Here is a 21912-nt window from a genome sequence, read left to right as displayed (position 1 = left end):
AGGCCACTTCCGGCAGTTCCATCTTTACACGAAGATCTGTTGCAGGGTGCCCCAACTAAAAGCCTCTTCCATCACCAGGCCTGTCTCGGGTAAGTCTCTCTTCCATTTGAGCGTCGCAAAGGTTCAGATTATTTGAGTCTTAGAAAGATGATGAAAGGGCTATTGTTGTTTTTCCCAGGCCTTTGAGCTAGAAGTAACTTTTTTGAATAAATAAGATATGTAAAACCCTTATTGTATGACACCAGGCCCTGCATTCATATACTGGTCTGACCAGTTCCCCCGTGCTCCCATGCATAGAGAGACACTTAACACATCTCATTAGACACCAGCTGGGAAGCTTACTGGAGAAGATCAGACCCATTTTCCCCATCTACCCCCCCAGCATACACACATCCAGCGCTCTGGGTCTCTCATCTGAGTCCTGAAACTAACACCTGTGCCCTCTGAGTTCAGTTCAAAGGCTAGCCAAGCCAGGAAGCTGCAAAAACCACCAACATTTAAAACAAATAAAAAAAAAAAATAATTATTATTATAAAAATTAGGGATACAAGGGGCAATTTTTCTTTTCTGTTTGACAGGGTAGGTTGTTGAGAATTTTCCAGCAGCCATGGTGAGAACCACTGAGATTAACAGAAGGTCCTGCAGATTGTGTTTATAACTTTTCTAGTGGTTTTCAATAAAATAGCTCCACGGACTAAAGAAGCGGTCAGACTCCCATGCCTTTTCCCACTAGAGCTGGCAACTTATCTATTTTCAAAAACTGAATGTTTTTGTAAACCACACTTCAGAATTCAGCTTTATAATATCCACTGTAATAGCATAATATTTCCATCATAAAAGACAGGATTCCAGATACTGTACTCTGACATAATCATACATTCAGGGTCTCCAAGCTGCAGTCAGGCAGCTGCTACAGATTTGTAGATGAAAACTAGTTTATTCTAGGTGAAATGACAACTTTAAGATCTTGATCCATGCACAATTTATTTTGGAGCAGTTCCAGAAGCAAATGAATCTGATAACTTTGCAGATAATCACAGTATTAGCTTTTTTTTGCAGAATATATGTATAAAGCATCTAAAAGATAATTAATACTACTTAAAATGCAGTGATCCCACATGATAACAATTTCTATAGAGCGCTTTCTAAAGTATCAGCAATTCATCTAATGATGAGGATATCCTAATCTGATTAATGAAAATGTTAGATGGAAAAATCAGTTCTGGATTGGAAGACCAGATATAATTTGATGTAGTAGCAAGTTTCTAATTATGGCTTAGAAATTTGTTTTGCATGTTTCAAAAAATAGCTTCCTCCATAGTTTCCAAATGTAATATTCTTTATGTACCATTTCAAATACCATATGAATAGACGGGTGTTTAATTTTGAATTCTCCACCCAGATAATTGAGGGAGATATCAGCTAATTGACTAATGGTAATGTATGAGCTTGTTGCCATGCCCATAGCATGAATGTAACATTGATAGGAAAAGCAATAAGAAAAATAGAAGAAAAACAGTCAGGTCATTCTAGTAGTACCAGATTGGCCAGGGAGGTCATGGTATGAAGGTCCAATAGTAATGGAAGATCTTCTCCATTTTTTTTTTTTCTTATAGCATGGTTCTTATAGCAAGTCAAAGGTTACATAAAGGCTACTTTCTCCATGATTCCTACTTTAAAAGCCAGATCAAAGGTGTTGTACTCGTATAAAGCTGCTCATAAAAAAAGATTTAAATGCCTGCAGAATTGCAGGTGTATCTGTGCATTGTTGACCTCTATATAGTATACATGTAATAAATGGTTTAGTCTTGACATCATGCACTAAATTGGCGAGCAACCTATCCGATTTGTTCTCTCATTGAAACAATTTATATTGGGGGAAAAAAAATGTTTGCCTTTGAAATCTAGAAAAGCATTTAGGGTACAGCTGCTGTTTAAGAGCTGGTGACAACTGTTGCACATGAGCAGCCTTAAGACAAAACAACTCCTTTGGTAATGCCAACATCCGCTTCTCTCTCTCTCTCTCTCTCTCTCTCTCTCTCTCTCTCTCTCTCGAAATGCAATGATTTGCCCTTGTAGGACTGCCTTAATGCATTCCAAAATGCATCTAACTATCCAACTGATTCCCTCACAGGCTTCCTATTTTAAATAGTTTTTATTATGAGTTTTCGCCTCTACGGCCAGCTTCTTTTCAAATTTTCTCATCATGTTTTACATTTAGCTTGCCAATGCTTATGCTTTTCCTATTTTCATCATATAGATCCTTTTTCCAATTTTGGAAGAAAATTGTTTTGGATAAAATAGCCTCTTTCACCTTGTATTTTAACCATGCCGACAAGCGTTTGGCCCTTTCACCTTTGTTAATGCGTGGAATACATCTGGACTGTGCTTAAACAATGTCCATGCCTGTTCTATACTCTTAACTTTTTATTATTTATTCATAAAATTTATATTCCACTATCTCTCTATAAAACTGATGTGGAGTACAACACCTTTCAGCTGCACCTTTTCAGTTTTTTCCCCAACTTTTATCAAAGTTTCCCTTTTGAAAGTTTAAGGTTAGAGCTGTAGATTTACTTATTGTCCCCTTCCAGTCATTAATTCAAATTTGATCATGTTATGATCATTATTGCCAAATGGCCCCAACACCGTTCCCTCTCACCAAATCCTAAATTACACTAAGAAATAGATGTAAAATAGTTCCCTCTCTCATCTGTTCCTGAACCAATTGCTCCATGTCACGTGCATCTCTTCAGAGCCTTTACTGTGTGGTCTTTCGTTCTGCAGAAGCTTTGTTAAACACAGATTAAATGACTACCCACATTTTAAGGTTAAAATAAGTTAGTACAAGAGTCATAGAGTGGCATGTGAATCGGAAATGACTCAGTACACTTACCAATTTATATCATTTACAAACTATGTTACCGACCCTAAATTGGCACCTATGTAACTTAAGAGACGTTAGCCTCATTTTATGTGCCTTGATGTAAACCGTTGTGAAGGTTCCCACCAAACGACGGTATAGAAAAATTGTTAAATAAATAAATCTCTGCAGCAGATAGGATGGCAGCAAGAAATATCTGCAGATACACATGAAAATGACCCTTTAGACTGTACTTCAGCAAGCAGATCCTTTCACACAGCCCAAATTTTTCTGTCTTCTGTTTTGAAATATTTCTTCAAGGAGTGACATTGAAGCCTAGTGCATAGACCACGGTGCCACGGGATCCAGAATCCCACATCTTCCTGGGTTCAGTTTCATTCCATGCCCCTTACTGTATCCTCAAAGGGCAGAAACTACAGCACCTTCTGATAATTTTTTTGCCAACTGCAGATAATGCTTCTAATTCTGAGTAATACCTTTTTGTTGCTCTATATTTTAAATTGAATGTAAACACACAGTTCAGCAGTGATCAAATTTGTTACTTGTGCAAATATATTTAAACAGTTACAGCTGTTGTGCTTGGGAAGTATGTGCGTGCACATTGTGCTGAAGATGAGCCAAAACAGATGTTTCATGGCAAGTAGAAATGGCAAATCTGACTGTGCCATATGTTTTGAGGGAGGGTCTAAAAGTGAATAATGGGCTATTGCAGGACTGCGGGAACATAGACTGTACTTAACACTCAGTTCCTTAAATGAGAATTTCTTCTTGGGATCTTGGTCTGGAATGGGCTGGAATGGGCTTGTTGAGCTAAACCTGCATTTTTATTTATTTTTTTTACATTGGAGGCAAGTTTAAAGCAGAGAGATCTGTCAATGCTATTGACTAGTAAGTATGTGAACCCAGTATCTGCAGCGCTCTCCTGTAGATGCCACAATGTGGCGACTCTTCTAATGATGCATAAAATACTTCTGCTGCTTGCAAGTGTCTGCACATGCAGAAAACATCTGCTGCTATGTTTTCTTTATATCCCCCTGGCTTCAAAAAGAAAAGGAAACTAAATGTTTGAGAGAGCGGTGGTTGAATTCATCTTTATAATTTTAGATGGGAATATTCATGAGATTTCTCATTTCTGATACTTTCAGTCAGAAGAACTGGACTATGAACAGTTTTGCTTATACAGTTTACCATGTTGTACCTTGGAAGTTATTTATAGTTAGGGAACATCTATAAACTGTTTAAAAAATGGTGAGGAGTTAGAGTTGTTTTTTTTTATTTGTTGGTTGCACATGGTATGAGGGTAAAATATAATTTGTTGGTTGCACATGGTATGAGGGTAAAATATAATTTATATAGCTTATTGCCTCCCCACAACATCGACCACTGATTAATATTAAATTATGTGGGGCTTTTTGAACTTTAATATTTCCAGTTTTCATAAAATGTTTAAATCAATTTGATTTTCACAATTTGCATTTTTAAAAAAATCCTTTCATTATAGTTCAAGTTATTCATCTTCTGCTCTGGATTTTGAGAACAAGCACAAGTTGGATCCAGTATTTGATTCTCCAAGAATGTCGCGACGAAGCTTGCGCCTAGGGAATACAGCAAGATATTATTCTCTCGACGATGCCCACCACAGTAACATCAGCAGCAATGCCTCTTTTACTGAGAGCTTGTCATCCGGCAAGGATAGCCTAGCCAAGTAAGCCAATTATGAACTGTATGCAAAATGGCTTATTAAAAAAACAACGTTTATAAATTTAAAGCTTGGTGTAACTTGCGCAGTCCCTCTAGAATCTGTGAATTCAAATGGAATGTGGAGAGTCCTGCTGCCCATCCAGCACTGGCAGGAGCAGATATAGTGTGGGCGTAATTGAGGTTTCTCTCATGAATTTATTTAATAATTTTCTTTATTCTTCCTTTCCATATAATACCAGATTCTTTGTAATGTCACTACCTGTACTGGATCATGTGGTAGCTATATTGGAGCTAGTCTCTCTCTTTTTTTTTTTTTTTTTAAGAACAGCAAATAAGTTGTTGTACATGAGCTTTGTAGACCACACAAGTCCCTCTCTTCAAACATGAGCCATCTGAGGTGGGGATCTGTCTCATCTTGAAAGCTCTTGTATCACCTGAGAAATCCATATTAATATTGAGGGGGAAAAAAAGCAGCTTTAAGATGAGCGAAAGGGGAACCCCTGCTGCCACCAGCGTTTTATTTGTATATATCCTAAATACAACTTCATTGGTGTTTGGGTAAATAGTAACGCAGTAAAAGACCAGATTGGTCCATCTAATCTGCTCAGCTGAGATGCTTTCACTTTGAATTGCTAATCACGTAGGCACCCTACTGCCTTAGCTTGCAAGTTTAAGATGTGAGTAAAGGGAGACTTGTTTGCAAAGTGCCATCAGTGTGCACAGCGCTGTACAAAAAGAAAAGAATCTAGAAGTTGGAATATGCAAGGTATGTTACACGGCGCACAACGAGAGAGAAACAAGTGCCCAAGAGATTTTCTTCCTACCATGAAGCGTGGTCAGAGGGGGATGAGATGCAGAATAGGGAGTGATTTGTAGTAGCTGCAGCATTAAAGGAGCTGGGCCCCTGAATTCTGATAAAAAGGCTTTCTGAAAACAATGGGATATAAAGGTGTGGGAGCTCAGTTGTGAGCAGAAGAGTTTTTCAGGGAGAGAGAACAGCATGCAGAAGATCAGTTTTAACATTTATCCTATGTTTTACAGTTACTGTAGCAATGGTTCTTTGTAGACAAGCAGGCATGAATTAGCCATAATGCGTGGGTGACGTCATCTGATGGTGCCAACATGGAACCAGTTTACAGAGCTGTCGTCTTCGTCAAACTAATGAGTGGACATAATATCCTAATGTCATTAAATGTTTCTACTTTTTTGGGCCTTGTGCCCTCTTTACTGCCTTATTGCTTCTTTTAATTTTTTTATGCTGCTCAGCATGACCTCAAACTGAACCTTTTTAAGTTGTAATTTAAAAAAAAGGCAAAAAACAAAAACAAAAAACAAACATGGTAAAATCTAAGGCCAAGAAGCTGGCAGTCGATGGCTAAGCACACATGATCCCTCCAGCATGCCTTTTGGGAAGTACTCTAAGCTATTGGATGCGTTTTGGTAAGGGGAGAAAGTCTTCCAAGGGTTAAGGCTGAGTGCCCGAATAGCAGCCCACCAGCGCTACATGTGTTCAAAAGCTAAAGCATCTGACAGACTCTGAGCAGGCAGACTTCCACCTTGCAGTTGAGGACACGGAGGAATGTGAGAAGCGCCTTAAGGTTGCATTTTCAAAACTTTTGATTTGGCCAGGACCTCAGCCACTTCTGTAAGAGCCCGATGGCTCACTTGGTTGCAGGCGTGTGCGCCACAGTATATCTCTCCCCACAGGACTCCCCACGTGTTATAGGTGATTCATGCCAGCTTGTCAGCAGAGAAAGCAAGTTTTCTTACCTGTAAAAAGGGTTCTCTGTAGACAGCAGACTAATTTAACCCTGCCTGCCTCCCTGGAGAAACAAAACGACCTCGCTAATGCTTAAGCTCTGGTAGAGAGAGAAGAACTCATGAGGTAGTGCACGTGTGGGGATTCCTGTGTATGCTCATAAGTCTCTACTGACATCTGCGGGCTGGCTTCATGTCTGTGCTATCGGGTGATGTCGCCCACGTGTTGCGGCTAGCTAAATCATCCTGCTGTCTACACAGAATCCCGTTTACAGGCGAGCAAATTTTGCTTTCTTACAGAACTTTCTTGGATAAATCCCTATTTCGATAGCGTGTTGTGTGGTGGTGTGTTGTTGTTTTTTTTAAAAAGAAAAGTCTTGTCCAAAAACAGCCAGACTGTTTGTCCTGTGTCTGTGCCTTCCCCTGCAGATTGTTTGGGAATATTCTCATGTATTTGTAAACGGGGAAAATTCAAACTTCCTCAGGTCAAATTTTCAAAAGATTTGCCCAGTTAAGGTTTTTGAAACTGGACAGCTAAATCTCTTGATTCTGAATGTTTCCCCCCCACTGACAGGCTAAATTTATCCACCCAAATTCAGAGTGCACAAACTTTAGCTGAGTCAGGGGCTTTCAATTTAGCTGATTTTGAGCTAAATTTAGCAGAAGAATCCCAGTAGCTAAAATCACTGGGCAAATTTTTGTCTTGTTAGGTTTAGGTGAATTTTGAATTGTAAAGCGAGCCAGTTAGAAATGGGCTGAAAATGTAGCTCAAGTTAATGGAGTAAAATTATCCAGTTATTTTTGCCGTTCCGCGGTGTCTTGATGATTGACTCCTCTCCCGGGAAGGTCAAAGATCCGTCTACCCCTCCAGCCACTGCCCCCCAGCATACACATGTTCAGCAATCTCTAGACATATCATCTGGTAGGAAGATGTATGAGAGAACCACTTGTTTTCATTGTGATGTAATGCAAAATGGACTCCGAGTTATGATTGCTGTGGCAGCCAGAACATTTAATTTCCTGAAATTTGTGAATCATTCTGCAGATGGAAGCAACATTTTATAGATTTGCTGTGCGTGAGAATATTTGATTGGTAAAATGCACGGATCTCTTATCTTTTATTTTTTTTTCCTGAGAATGTCTGCTTGCTTTTATGTTGTACCCTGAGATTTTAAATGTCAAGTTTCGCCCCCAAATACCTAGCAATTCCTTTCAGAGACCTGAAAATTTTGCACTAGCAAGATTAGCAGTTTCTCACACATGTCCTGTCAATATAATAGGATTAATTTTGTCTCTGAAAAACCCTTTGTATATAAAAGAAACTATACAGTGTGTTTCCTTTCACTGCAATACATACAATAGAATCAAAATGCTACTTTGTCAGATAAGGTTTTGTCTGCTTAAAAGTACATTTCAGACCAAAGCCTTTAATATGTCATCTTATTTTTGGTTAGAACTGCCAAGAAGCATCGGAGTTCAAGCAAGCAGTCGGCTATCGCTGTCAACCACACTCCAAAAAGAAGTGTGTCCAACTCCTCCTTACTCAGCCACAGCAGCTACAACAGCCATGTCAGTGACACATCCGCGATGTCCACCATATTAGACGAGTCCTTGATCCGAGAGCAAACGGAGGTGGACCATTTTTGGGGTGAGGAATGCAAACTTAAGTTCTTTGACGTGCCTGTGTCCTCCGGGTGGTGCCCCCTCCCTCATTGTCTTGCAAAAGGGGAGACCCAGGGAATGTATAAATAGGGTAGTTTAAAACTTATGTATGAAACGTCAACTCTACCTGTAATGGTAGCCAAATAAAACATCTGCTGACCGGCTGGTGGAGGGAGGGGAGATTGCTGCCAGCTAAACTTTCTTCTACTGTAGAGCCCTCTTTTCTTTCCCATTGTAACAAGCCTTTCCTCACCAGTGCCCTTCTGTCTTCCTCCTCTGCAACTCTCTTTCTGCTTACAGTCTCGCAGTCCTCTCCCGCCAGCCCGTTTGTGCCTCGCTGGGAGGCTATAATTACCTTGCATCTGCTCCTCCAGACCCTTTGGGCCAGGGGGAGATTATTCCCCTGCTCCTTTTCTTTGGGTCCTGGGCTAGGGATTCTCTGCGCTCGATTTTGTTCCTTCAGCGCCATCTGTAGGCAGTGTTCTTCCTGAGGTTTGTGAACGGTGTTTTCCACCTGCCAGCCATTAATTGTAAGTCCTCCATTGGCAGCCACAGATTTCTCACCCAGCACGTATGCATGCTTTACGTGTCTCGGTGTTTAGTTATTTCCATTAGTATAATTTGAATCCTCCTTCCCCCCCTGGCTAATTATTTATGGCAGCTCTTGATCCTGCTGTAGCTGATGTGTTTCAGAACTGGTTCTAAGGTACTATGAGGGGAGTTACTGATGCTGTCTGTATCTGATGTAAATAACTGAAAATTCAGTAAGAAGAAAGAAAGGTGTAGAATAAAGACTAAATTATCCTCTCCTAGGAACTCTGTACACTGTTAGCCTTATTATAAAGACGGAGCGCACTGTTAACCTGCAATTGGACGCGCGTTTTCCTTTACCCCTTATTCAGTAAGGGACAGAAAACGCGCGTCCAACCCGCCGAACCTAATAGCACTCTCAACATTCAAATGCATGTTGATGGCCCTATTAGGTATTCACGCGCAATTCAGTAAGTAAAATCTGCAGCCAAGCCGCACATTTTAATGACGTTTAAATGTATTAGACTAAGGAATTTTACTTCCTGCTTATTCTGTTTCATTGTAAACCGGTTTGATATGCATTTTATGCAGGAAAATCGGTATAAAAAAACTAAAAAAAAATAAATTTTACTTTCAGAAATTAGCGCCTACCCAAAGGTAGGCGCTAATTTCTTCGGGCACCGGGAAAGTGCACAGAAAAGCAGTAAAAACTGCTTTTCTGTGCACCCTCCGACTTAATATCATGGCGATATTAAGTCGGAGGTCCCAAAGGGTAAAAAAAAGAAGAAAAAATTTTGAAGTCAGCCAGCGGCTGTCGGGTCGAAAACCGGATGCTCAATTTTGCTGGCGTCCAGTTTCCGAGCCCGTGGCTGTCAGCGGGCTCGAGAACCGACGCCGGCAAAATTGAACCGTCCGGCTGTCAAACTCGCTGACAGCCGCTGCTCCGGGCCAAAAGGAGGCGCTAGGGACGCGCTAGTGTCCCTAGCGCCTCCTTTTGTTCGTTTCTACCACCGGACCTAATTTAAATACTGAATTGCGCGCATAGGCGAGTGGGCATTCGCCCGCTCTCCCGCGGACTTTACTGAATCGGCCCGATAGAGAGCAGTCATCCTAGAGGTTAGCTGTGTGACGTGCTTCTCCTTGGAGATGTCTGAATTTATGGGTTTGGTGCTTGCCGTGAACATGCTCTCAAGTCCTGGTTGGGACTTAGCAGGGAGCCCCATACTCCTGCAGGATTCCATATCTGAGAAGAGAAGCTGCCTGCCTGATAGGGGAAGGTGGTACCGCACAGAGTACGAAGTAGTCAGCAGGCAAAAAATTGTTCCGAGAGGTAGCTGCACAGAGTAGGCGTGGCCGAGGTGGTGAATGAGACGGGTTCACAAAACAACGTGCACTCTAACTGCTGAGGATGGTGCGACCCACCTAGCTGCGTACCGAATGAAGTCCCTGCCTTTCTTGTGGCCATGGAAGATGGCATTGTAGGAAAGTCAACAGGTGGAACACCAAAACTATCTGAAATAGTAGGATACTGAGTTTGCCAAGGCCAGTGTCTCTCTTACTTTTCTCCAAGGACAAGCGGGTCCCACAAGTGGGTGACATAATCAACAGAGAAAGTGACAATGTGATAGGTTTTTTGGGGGGTTTTTTTTATGCATAGTTAAATATTGTTCTCTAAAACATAAAGAATCTGGGAATGTCATTCTGATTTATGTAAAATGGTTTTCAATGGATTTTAACTGCAAAGTACAGCTACAAGGGATCTCCAGAAGGGGTAACACAGGGAAGAAATCTGGTGAAGCTGAAAGCGGCAGGGCAGGTAGTCAAAGGCATGTTTTGGAAGAAAAGATCTCTAAGACAGTGGTTCTCAACCTTTTTTCCATCCTGGCACACCTGACAGACCACGCTCACATGTGTGACACACTGCTCATTACAATTTACGACGGAAATAAAAAAAAGGTCCAGTATTATTTGTATTGTTTAGCATGACACAAGAAGAAGATACATATTCTGTCTGAACAGAAATTGCATAAACAGTAAACATCCCACATCAAAACAGCAATTTCCAGCACTTAACAATAACCACCTTACCTAAGAAAAGGCAACACTGAAAATATTATACCAGGCCTTAAGATACCAATACATCTCCTATTAGGAAAATGAGCCAAGGCTGCTATAGAGCCCTACACAGAAACTACACGCCAGCAGAAAACCTCATCTGAATCACATGTGCTGACCCTCACCTAACAAAGAATAAAGAGACCAAAACGCATAAGTAGAAACATGCAGTCAAAAACTGAATTGGAAACCGCAACAAGCCAGAGTCTCTGTATGCAAAGCAACAAAGGAATAAAAAGAAACATCACCCATCCTTACAAAACAAATCAAGAAATATAAAATCAGTAGCAGTAAAACCATACTAACAAAAATAGATTATTTTAAAACAGCTGATGAATGAAATATCCAATAATTAAAATCTCTTATAAAAATTTTCTAGATACCAATAAAATATTTCAAAATAGCAGACACACAGACCCAGTAATGAAAAATAAGGATACAAACAAACAATTTTTTGCTCTGCATACCTGGGAACGTATGATATCCAGGTGCCCTGGGATTGTTTTGAATTAGCAGGAGGAGGGATGGTTTGCTTGCAACTTTCTCCGCTCGCTCTTTCTCTCTCTCCCTCTCTCTCTCATACGTGCTTTTTCTCTCTCACTTATATAGGCTCTTAATTACACATTTTACACACATACTGTATCTTTTCAGGCTTACACACACAGGCTGTCTTTTTCTCTCACACAGACTCTCATTCGCATGCTTACAAACATGCTCTCAATCACATACTCACATGCTCCCTCACCTAAACCAGTTCTCTATCACACACATACTCTTTCACATGTACAGGCTCTCAATCATTCACATGCACGCACACACAAGCACATGCTTGCTCATTCACTCTCTCTCCCCCCCCTCCCCCCTGAACTAGCGGCGGCAGCAGCCTCCTCCACTTCTAACCCTAAAGGCAGCAGCAACCTCCTTCATTTTCAGCCCTCGCGGAGAAAGGAGTCCTATCGGCCGTGGGGGTTGACGACGTTCTTTGTTTCTCTCCGAGCCGCGCAGCTCATTCCTCAGGCTGCGCCTCTTTTCTTCAGGCCGACACTGCCCGCACTAGCACAGTCTCTTCTTCCCGCGCATGCACCCCGCTGCTCACCACTTCCGCTTCCAGACCGCGGGGTGAGGGGGTGGGAAGAAGAGAGCACGCCGGTGCTGCTGACTCCAGCTGTCCTGTCGTGTTCCGCCCGGGCTATCAACATCTTAAGCCCGGGCGGAGGACCTATTTTGCTCGGGAGGGGGAGCAGCTGGCTCAGCAGGGGAATGGGAAGTGTGGCCACACACTGGTCGAGAACCACTGCTCTAAGAAGGTGAAGCAAAGTGATGAGATTTTTCAGGTGAGGCAGGCCAGAGCTGGGAGGAAAAAGCAAAAATCCTCAACAAATACTTCTGAAGAAGGGAGTGGAAAGGAATGGCTTGTTGGCGGGGATGCACTTAGCATTGGGGTACAGGCCACGCTCTTTATGGAAAAACTGAAAGGGGGGAGAGCCATGGTGCTGGATGGATGGATCCTAGAGGGGTGCTTGGGTCTGCTGAATGTGACCCGTTCAATAGATATTTGGGAATCAGAGTGGTCCCATTGGAAGAATGGTAATAAGTGGCTGGAACATTTAATGGAAGTTTTTCTGATGGAAAGGATAGCGGATTGCAGGAGCTGAAGCGGAAGAAGTTTGTCAGATAAATGTGAAGCGAGAACTAGATTATAGCAGGCACTGGATGTGGTACACTAGCATTTTAGCAAAGCCTTGGATCCTATCCCACATATGCTCAAAAATAAGTGCATGACCTTAGAAACCGGATGAGAGATTGGTCTTAGTTCCGGTTCTCTTCAGTGCCTTTGTAAGCGATTTTATTGCAGGAGTGGAGGAAACCTTTGTGCTTTCACAGGTGCATTAAGATCTACGGCAGAGAAACAATGGAAGAGCTTGAGGACTGGTTAGCTGCCGTGCAGATAAGTTTCAGTACTAAAAATTGCTGTGCAGAAATCTGTGGGAGTGGGATACTGATGTCCACAAACAGGGCCGGTGCTAGGTTTTGTGCCCCCCTCACCCCACGATTCATTCAGTCTCTGTCCCGGCCCAGCAAATAAAGCCCAGCTCCCTCCTGCAATCTATATTTTTAAAAACTGACACGCCCCCCCACCCCCTCACCTCCGTCACAAATGTAGAACCTCACCAAATACAGAATGAAGAGATCAGAAAGTATAAACAGAAAAGTGCTGAGAAGAACTGAACTGGGACCCACAACAAGCCAGGCTCTACATGCAGAGCAACAATGGAAAAACAGGAGCATTACCATTCTTCATAAAACATTAAATAAAATCAAGAAATATAAAACATCATAATAATAAAATCATATTCATTAAAAGAATAGATTTCAAACCAGTTAATGAATAGAATATCCAAAATTTCCCAAACACCAATAAAATATTTCAAAATATCTGATGAATAAAAAAAAATTAATAATTAAAGTGTTCCTGAACATACCCAGATCAGTCCAGAGAAGTGGGTTGTGTATCCCTACCAGCAGGTGGAGTCGGAGAGCAAAGAACTTTGGGCACTGCTACATAACGAGAGCGCCACCTGCAGTCCCTCAGTATTTCTCTGACTCCAGCAGGAGGTAGAGATGCACTCCTGAATTTAAAAAAATTAATAATTAAAAAGTGTTCTATTCCCCCCCCCCCCCCCCCAAAAAAATTAAATATTTCAAAAGAGCAGAAACATCAAATTATACCCAATAATTTAAAAGTAATAAGGATTTAAAAAATCTCCTTTCATACATGGGATTTTTTGATTTCCAGTCACCCTGAAATCATTGTGGATTGGAGGAGGTTGGGCCATACAAACTTTTATTTCCCCCCCTCTCTCTCGTTCCCCCTCTCTCTCTCTCGTTCCCTCTCTCTCTCTCTCTCACAGATACATTGTGTGTGTGCCTGTGAGAGCCTACATGTCACACAGGCACATACATACAGGGCCACCTATTGTCATCTGACCATGGTGGGTTGAACTTCATCACGGCCCAACAGCCTTCCTGCTTGGGGGGGGAGGGGAGTGGAAAGCTGTGTGCGCTCACATACAAACACGGACTTCTTCAGCTGCCGGCGGGTTGAGCTCCGCCTGCGACCTCTTCTCCTTCAGCCGCCGACGGGTTGAATTCCGCCGGTGGCTTCGTGGCTTCTCCTGCTGCCGCCAGCCTGCTGCCATCCCCCCATGGGTGTGCCGCCCTGTGCAAATGCATGGTATGCAAACCCGGTCACATCGGGCCTGTCCCCAAAGCATGAAAGAAATCTTGGTGACGATCTCAAATTACTTCAAGATAGCAAATAAGTGTGACCGGGCAGTGGGAAGAGGAAAAAGAATGGCAAGGTGCACTGGGAGAGGCATAAGATCATTGGTGAACTTCAGCTTGGAGTGCTGTGTCCAATTTTGGAGGCCATACCTCTGCAAGAACATAGTATGATGTCTACACCAAAAGCCCTATGAGTGATTTTAAGTATGGATCCTCAAGAGATGAGTCAGGAGGTATAATAGACACATTCAAATACCTAAAAGGAATTAATGATGCACAGGAGGTAAGACTTTTCAGTGAAAGGGAAGTTCTAGAACAAGGGGGTCATGATACAAGGCTCTGAGGGGGCAGATTTAGGAGCAGTGCTGAGAAATGTATTTTTTTTTTTCACAAAAAGGGTGGTGAATGTGTGGAATGGCCCTCCTGGTGGCTAAGATGGTAACTGACTGTAAGAGGGCATGGGATGAACACAGTGGATCCCTTAGCTGCAAAAAAAAAAAAAAATGAAGTGAGAGCAGAAGCAAAACCTAGGGGTATTATATGTGTTTTAAAGTGCCCCATTTGAAGAATTCATCAAGTAGTTTTGAGGCCATCAGAATTAACAGCAAAATAGGGAACCACGAAGCATAATTCCCAGCAAAGAGATACAGGCACTCGCGTAGCGGCTCCGTTAGGAGGCCGGATGCCAGGGCAATGACCCCACAGGTGAGGGTAACTCTTTAAACTGGAACGCTTTGGGGGGTGCTAGGTGTGAACAAAGTAATGGATGTATGAATTTCTGCTAGTGCTAACCTCTCCAAGAGACAACTGGACGAAATGCAAGGTGGGCTATTTTCTTGTATTCATCTGTAAGAGGCACAGACGTAAATGCAGATTGCCACCACATGAAGTTATGATAGGGTACAGCAGTTCACCACAAATTTGAATGTTTGTTTTTCTTTCATGCCTTATCCTTCCTGCAGCAATTGGTAGTAACTCTTGCCGTATTGGCAGTCGATGATTAGCTTGATAAGTGCAATCATAATTTGCCAAGCATCCTGATCTGTTTCTTTTCTGCCTAAAACAGCCTGTGTTTTGTTTTTATTTTTGTTTTTAAGGTCTGGATGATGACGACGGTGACGCTAAAGGTAAATTGTCACATGGTTACTGGTTACGATTGTGACATGCCGAGAAGAGAGATCCTTCACGTTTCTGTTTCCATTGCAACAGGTGGGGACATGGCAGAGGTTCAGGGAAATGGTGCCATCAAGACAACAGACACGCAGACGACCATGAACAATGGCTATTTGTGCAACGACTGTTCTCTGCTCTCCGACAGGCAGGACGTCCTTACAGCGTTTTCTGCTTCGCAAATGGCATCCTCAAGAGTATACTCCAGGGATAGGAGCCAGAGGCACAAGTCCAGTAAGGGATTTCCTTCCTGAAATAAATTCTTGTCTGTACAAGAACAGTAAATGTATCTCTTGCTTCCAGCTGAGAGCTGTTTAATAGATAGAAGCTAATCTTACGTCTTCCTGGGTAGTGACTGAATTTATTATTTAGTGGACTGGTCAATATTTTTCCTTTTTCATTTTTTTGTCGGCCGGGAGCTGAAAGTTGGCAGCCACTGTCTATTAAATGCAAAATGTCTGGTTACTATTTTCTTTTTTTAAAGAAAAATTGCACAATCCGATTTTAAGGTCTGGCGCTTAAGTGATGCTTCACTTTTGAGGCCAATTGTATGTGTTCCCCCTTCACCCTCTTTCCTACCAGTTATTTACCCCTTATTTCTGCTGGTTGTGCTGTTAACTCGAGATTGAGCTGGGAGGGGAGCCTCCTGGAGAGATGAAACTTGCAGTGCTTTCTGCAGTAAATTCTACCCTGGCAGACATGATGCAGGACTACGGGCGAGCTAAAGGGCCAAGCCTGTTCGATGCGTTGAAAGATGTGGATAAATCCTCACCATGGTGCCCTCCTTTCAACGTTTTCCACTATGAATACATGCATATGGTATTTCAGTGTGTAGGTGTGGCTTTCATGGTTGACTATGTACTTGTTCTGTCTTGCGTGGTGAATGGTTTTGGAGACAAGTGGGGCAATTCGGGTATTGAAAAGGTTGCCAAGGAATGCCTGGAGTTAAAGTTCAGACAGCAATTTGCCTGAGTGCGACTGAAAGGAAAACACAATATCGCTCTTGTAGCGAATATCAGGAAGGATGTTCATTTCCATATACTGTGCTGGGTTTTGCCTTTTGCAGGGTGTTAACTAGAATGAGCATGTTCTGGAACTACTTTCAGTCAAAGTGACTGACTTTGTATAGGAATAGAGCACAACTGTCGGGTTTAGAGTAGTTCCTGAGCACAACTGGATTTGATTTATGCATATTCTTTAATGCCTGTTCTTAAAGGAACCTTCATCTCACCTCTGAATTCAGCACAGTATTAAATGGTTACCTCCTAGCATGCTTGACCTTGGTTGGGAGGCTTGTCTTATTTTGACTTTGTTCGGGGGGGGGGGGGATGGACATAATTACTTGAATCCCTCTCATTTGGGAAAAAACAGATCCTTCGCAGATCTTGAAAGTTTGAGACTTCGCTGCAGTTGTGGGGAGGAAAAATACAGTTCAGGGTACAGTAGAAAGGCTTTACTGTTCTATCTGGATCAATACCGAGTCTCACATAGCAACATAGTCAGTGTTGGCAGAAAAAAGGCCAACTGGCCCATACAGTCTGCTCTGTTCTCTTCTGTACTGCCAAGGAGCTATCCCAGCTGCTAGCCATAGAAGCTAAGACTGCCTGCCTGTAGGATATCTGCTTCTTATCCGAGTCGGTTCTTTTCTCTTTCTCGTTTTTGGTTTTTCAGTTTTGCAGGCAGTGGAGTAGAAGATTCCAAACCCATGAGACTCCCCTCAGCTTATCCACAAGCCCTGTAACTTCCAAGCAGTCGCCAAAATCAGTGAGGCCCATTGCACAAACATCCAGCTGTCTAGATCCCTTGTGGACTTGCTGCTTAATTTCTGGGGAGTTGTGGCCTGCTGTGTTACCAGGGTCTCTTAACTCTGTTCCTAAGATGCCTAGAGCCCATTACAAGTGCCAGCCTCCCTTCACCTCAACTGGTAGGCTGTTCCAGGCTCTGTCGTTGTCCTCTCTAATTCTTATACTCCCAAAGTTAATTCAACATTCAGGCCATCTTCAATTTCTTACCATCAAATCTCGTAGGGGGCTTTATATTTATTTAAATTTCAAATCTACCAGTGTGATTGGCAGGTGGGTGTGGTTGTCAGTATTAACCCACTCGAGTCAGCACTTGTGTAATCTATTTTATTTCATTAGCATTAACATAACATAGACATGACAGCAGAAAAGGATCAAATGGACCATCAGTCTTCTCAGCAAGCTTATGGTAGTATCTGCCATCCATGCAGGTTACCCCCCTGCTTATCAGTTTCCCCAAACTATAAAAGTCAGGTCCCTCGTTGGTTGCTGCCTGAATTCAATTCCCTGTAGCTCCTTGCTGCTGAAGCAGAAAGCAATGATGGCGTAGCATTAACAGAATGTAGGCTTATTGGTTAAGGGTAGTAACCACCGCACCAGCAAGTTACCCCCATGCACTCTTTTCTTCTTTTCCATCCTCTAGTTTTAGGGATCCACAGTATTTATCCAATGCCCCTTTGAATTCTTTCACTGTTTTCGTCTTCACTTCCTCCTTCGGAACGGCATTCCAGGCATCCGCCACCCTCTTCGTAAAGAAATATTTCCTGACATTGGTTCTGAGTCATCCTCCCTGGAGTTTCATTTCATGATCTCTAGTTCTACTGATTTCTTTCCAATGGAAAAGGTTTGATTGTGCATCTTTAAAACCTGTCAGGTAACTGAAGGTCTGTATCGTGTATCCCTTGCACCTTCTGTCTTCCAAGGTATGCATATACATATCCTTCAGCCTCTCCTCATAGATCTTCTGATACCAGAACCCACACCATTTTGGTCACTCTTCTCTGGACCGCCTCCATCCTTTCTTTATCCCCCTTGAGATATGGACTCCAGACTGAGATACGGACCTCCAAATGAGGTCTCACTAAGGACCTGTACAAGGGCATTTTCACCCTCTTTGGAGCCCAGCATTCTTCTGGCTTTAGCTGGCAACCTTGTCACATTGTTTTGCCGTCTTCAGATCTCCAGACACTGATGGCCGTGCACCATCAATCTTACATCCCCCATCACATACGGCTTTTTTGGATTACTACACCCCAGATGCACGACTCTGCTCTTCTTTGCATTGAATCCCAGCTGCAAAATCTTCATACACTCTTCCAGCTTTTTAAAATCACTTTTCATTCTCTCTACTCCTTCAGGCTTCTCCCCTCTGTTGCAGATCTTAGTGTCTTCCACAAACAGGCAAATTTTACTTTCTATCCCTTCCGCAGTGTTGCTCACAAAGATATTGAACAGAACCTGTCCCAACACTAATCCTTGTGGCACTCTGCTTAACAGAGCTCTCTCTTCAGAGCAGGTTCCATTTACCATTACGCGCTGGCTCCTATCCATCAACCAGTTTGTAATCCTCGCCACCACCTTGGCGCTTACTCCCAACAGTCTCTCGTTTTATTCACAAGCCTCCTAATGGGAAAGTATCAAAAGTTTTTTGCTGAAATTCAAGTAGATCACATCTACCGCTCTTCCTCAATCCAATTCTCTAGTCACCCAATCAAAAAAAAAATCAGGTTTGTCTGACAGGACCTTTCCCTGGTGAATCCATGGTGCCTCGGGTCCAGCACCCCACCGGATTGTAGGTAGTTCACTAATCAAACAGGATCCCCTCCACAGATACATTTTTATATAGGTTTTTTTTCTTTCTGCTACACCAGTCCAGAACGATTGGGTTTAGTCCCAAAATATTGGCCGTAATCCCTCTGAATTCAGAAATGTATCCTTATTTAAAATAGTGGTTCTGTTGGTCAGTCCTATCCTTGTTTCCAAGCATTCTGTTGAGCATCCGTGGATTCAGAGATGATTAAATCCATAATCTCTCCTCTCTTCCCCCTCTTCCAGCACTCCCAAAAAAAGTAAATTGGTAGTAAATTATATAAAACTGTCATAACCGCTTGGATCTTTTAGACAGATGACAGTTTACACTCGTCCCTGTTGTGAAAGGCAGGGCAGAGACCCAGCACTGTGTATGTTCGCATATTATGTATTCAGCCTTTGCATTTTCTTGGATACCATTTTTTTTAGCTTAGTGAGCTTGTTTCCTAAAAGAATGCAGAGTTCATGTGCTTTAAAGCTGAGCACATGCAGCAGTGCACTGGAGGCATTAAAATTATTATTTATTTTTTTTTAAACAAAAGTTCAGTACTATTTGTGTTGGTAAAGTTGCTTAGGATTAAGATCTGGTCCGGTGCTTCCATTAGGCAAACTAGGCAATTGCCTAGAACGCCAAGATTTTGGGGACGGCAGAATCTGCCAGCATGAGATCCAGAGGGGGTGCTGGACCAGATCCAATACTACCAAACAATGGAGCACTGTGCTGGATCCACTATCACCAGTAGGAGGGAGAGCTGTGCTGGAGCTGCCTCCGATAATTGTCAGGGGGATGTGTGAATGACCAAAAGCTTGCCTAGGGCCCCAGATTTCGCTTGCACCGGCCCTGGTTAAGAGAGTTGTATTTATTTTTTTTTACATACGCATAGGAAGCAGTGATGCTTTCCCTGTATAAATTTTGAATTTTCCTGCTTATAGCAAAAGCCTCATCTCCCATGACGATTAATTGAATATGCCAGTTAATGGAGAGTGCTCTTTTTTTGCTCCCACTTGCCCACGTTGTGTCTTATGTTTAAACCTTCTTGGCAGAGGTCCCAGTAATCGTCCTTCACCCAGCGCTCGGAGTAGTGCTATGGATATGTAATGGAGTGCGTGTGTGCATTTGTCATTCCATGGGAGTGCCCACCCTTTGCAAATGTGTTTAAAAAAAACAAACAAAAAACTACACTGCTAGCTACTAGATAGTTGAGCTTTCAGTTGGTTGAGTGCTGGATAATGGAGTTTTCACTGCATATCATTTCTTTAAGCTGCTTGCCTTAATTTCACTTATGGCTCTGGAAGCAACCATGTTGGGGAATTACTTCAGTGAGTGTGAGATCACTTTCATTCTAGCCTTTTCTCTGACAAGTGATCACTGTGAGCGATTTCTCAATCGGGTAGAGCGATTCAGAAATGTTGTTTTTAAATGTATCGTCTGTGGCATGCGTGTAGTTTCTGTGACTCGTATCTGGGAAATATAGAGAGCTTCCAGAAAAAAACTTTTAAGCATGCATAGCTAGATACCTGCATGACACCTAACGAACTACCATGCTTCCAGATTTGCCCATCATCCAAGGAGAAATTTCTCTGGATCTCCAAATAATGCTTGGAGAAAGTTATTCTCCAAGCATTATTTTTGCTTGGAGAATAACTTTCTTACTGATTTATTTTTTTGTTCCTGGTTAGGCGTTTTGGCCATTTTTTTTTTTTTTTTGTCATCGTTGCATCAAACACTCTGTATTCATTGTAGCAGCTCTTCTGAATTGCTGAGCCCCATCAGTTTAGACCCTCAACCCATTTGAGGCTTAAAAAAAAATTGTTGGGACATGTTTAGCTTCGGCTTAGCACTCATCACCAGTCCAAAGAAACACCTCTTCCCTGTACGTACCAGGATCAGTCCAGACTCCTGGGTTTTGCCCCCCCTCTAGCAGATGGAGACAGAAGTTTATAAACAAAAAACTCCGCCTACATATAGGCTGGTGCCACCTACAGTCTGGCAGTATTCTTCTGTCTCCTAGCAGGTGGAGAGGGTGCAAAACCTACAGTCTGTGTTAGGCCTACGTTGGTTAGGTGGTTTTTTTTGTAAAAAAAAAAAAAAAAAAAGAAAAGGTAGGAAAGGTTGGTGTTTTGTTTTCTAGTGGGAAGGGACCGCAGAGGCTTGCCTGCTGGTCCCAATCCCCGCCTCCCAGGGGAAGTTAGGGTCCTGAGGGGACTGTTCCCCCTGGTAGAGGCAGCCGAGGAGTGGGAGAGCCCCACGTACCGGCTCCACAGGGCTGGGGGTGATACCGGGGGTCCCGGCTCACTCCCCCCAGCCGGCTCCGGATACGAGGTAAGCAGTTAAAAAAAAAAAAAAAAAAAGAAATTTTTGTTTCTCATTTATTTTGTCTGCTGTGTGTGTGCTGTGTGTGCTTGTGCTTGCTAGGCTGTGCTTGCTCGCGGTGGCTGGGACCCGCCGATCAGGGGAGAATCTTGATTTTTTTTTTCTTCTCTCTCTGCCTCCGTTCGCCTCCTTTTCGCCGCGGCAGTGTGAAGATGCCTCGGCAGGCATCGTGCAGGGCCTGCGGGTCCGCGGCAGGGAGGCTGTCGCGCGACAGCCTCTGTTCCGCGTGCGTGGGCGGCGGAGAAGGAGGGTCGGCGGTGACTTCGGCGTCTCGGCGGGGTAGACAGGACCGCGAGGTAGCAGCGTTCCCGGAGCGGACGGCGGCGAGTTCGTCAGGGACGGCGGCCATTTTGCCAGCGTTTTCGGCGGGAACGGCGGCCATTTTCGCAGCGCGGGCAGCACAGGTGAGCGCGGGCCGGCAGACCAGCGCTCAGGTGCGGGACCCACCGCGTTTGTCCCCCCAGAGGGTGTCTGGAGGCGAAGAAGGGCCGTTAGGGTCCAGGTCTCCTGCGGATGATTCCCCCGAGGATGGGGAAGAGGAGGAGGGGTCATCGGACTCCTCCTTTAACTCGCGGTTCGTGTTACTGATGCATAAGGCGTTTAAAGCTCGCCGCCTGGCTCGGAAGAGAGGTCCCGGGGTCCCGGCTTCTGAGAGCGGAGCGCCAGCGGTCAAGGCCCCAAAATCCAGTACGGGGGGAGGGGGGCTGTCTAGGCCCCGGCCCAGACCAAGGCCTCTTCGTTCCAGGGGGGCGGAGGGGCCTTCGCTCTCCTCGTCAGAGTCAGAGGCGCTGGCGGATCCGGAGGAGGATCTTGACTGCCCA

At 43.5% G+C, this 21912-nt stretch overlaps 1 protein-coding gene across 17 annotated transcripts in view; it reads left to right on the top strand.

Annotated features, from left to right (window-relative positions):
• The window catches only part of SUN1 (Sad1 and UNC84 domain containing 1), a 106586-nt gene that overhangs the window by 32720 nt on the left and 51954 nt on the right, over window positions 1-21912 (top strand). For all 17 annotated transcript variants that reach the window (XM_029577084.1, XM_029577093.1, XM_029577086.1 and 14 more), the window contains 4 exons: window positions 4386-4589; window positions 7798-7991; window positions 15034-15063; window positions 15146-15340. In XM_029577084.1, the coding sequence (XP_029432944.1) occupies window positions 4386-4589; window positions 7798-7991; window positions 15034-15063; window positions 15146-15340 (623 nt within the window). The remainder of the gene's footprint in view (window positions 1-4385; window positions 4590-7797; window positions 7992-15033; window positions 15064-15145; window positions 15341-21912) is intronic.

This window comes from Rhinatrema bivittatum, chromosome 14 (assembly GCF_901001135.1).
Source record: "Rhinatrema bivittatum chromosome 14, aRhiBiv1.1, whole genome shotgun sequence".
NCBI classification, from domain to species: Eukaryota; Metazoa; Chordata; class Amphibia; order Gymnophiona; family Rhinatrematidae; genus Rhinatrema; species Rhinatrema bivittatum.
Note: the sequence above shows the minus strand (reverse complement) of the source record. Positions and strands in the feature narration are given on the sequence as shown.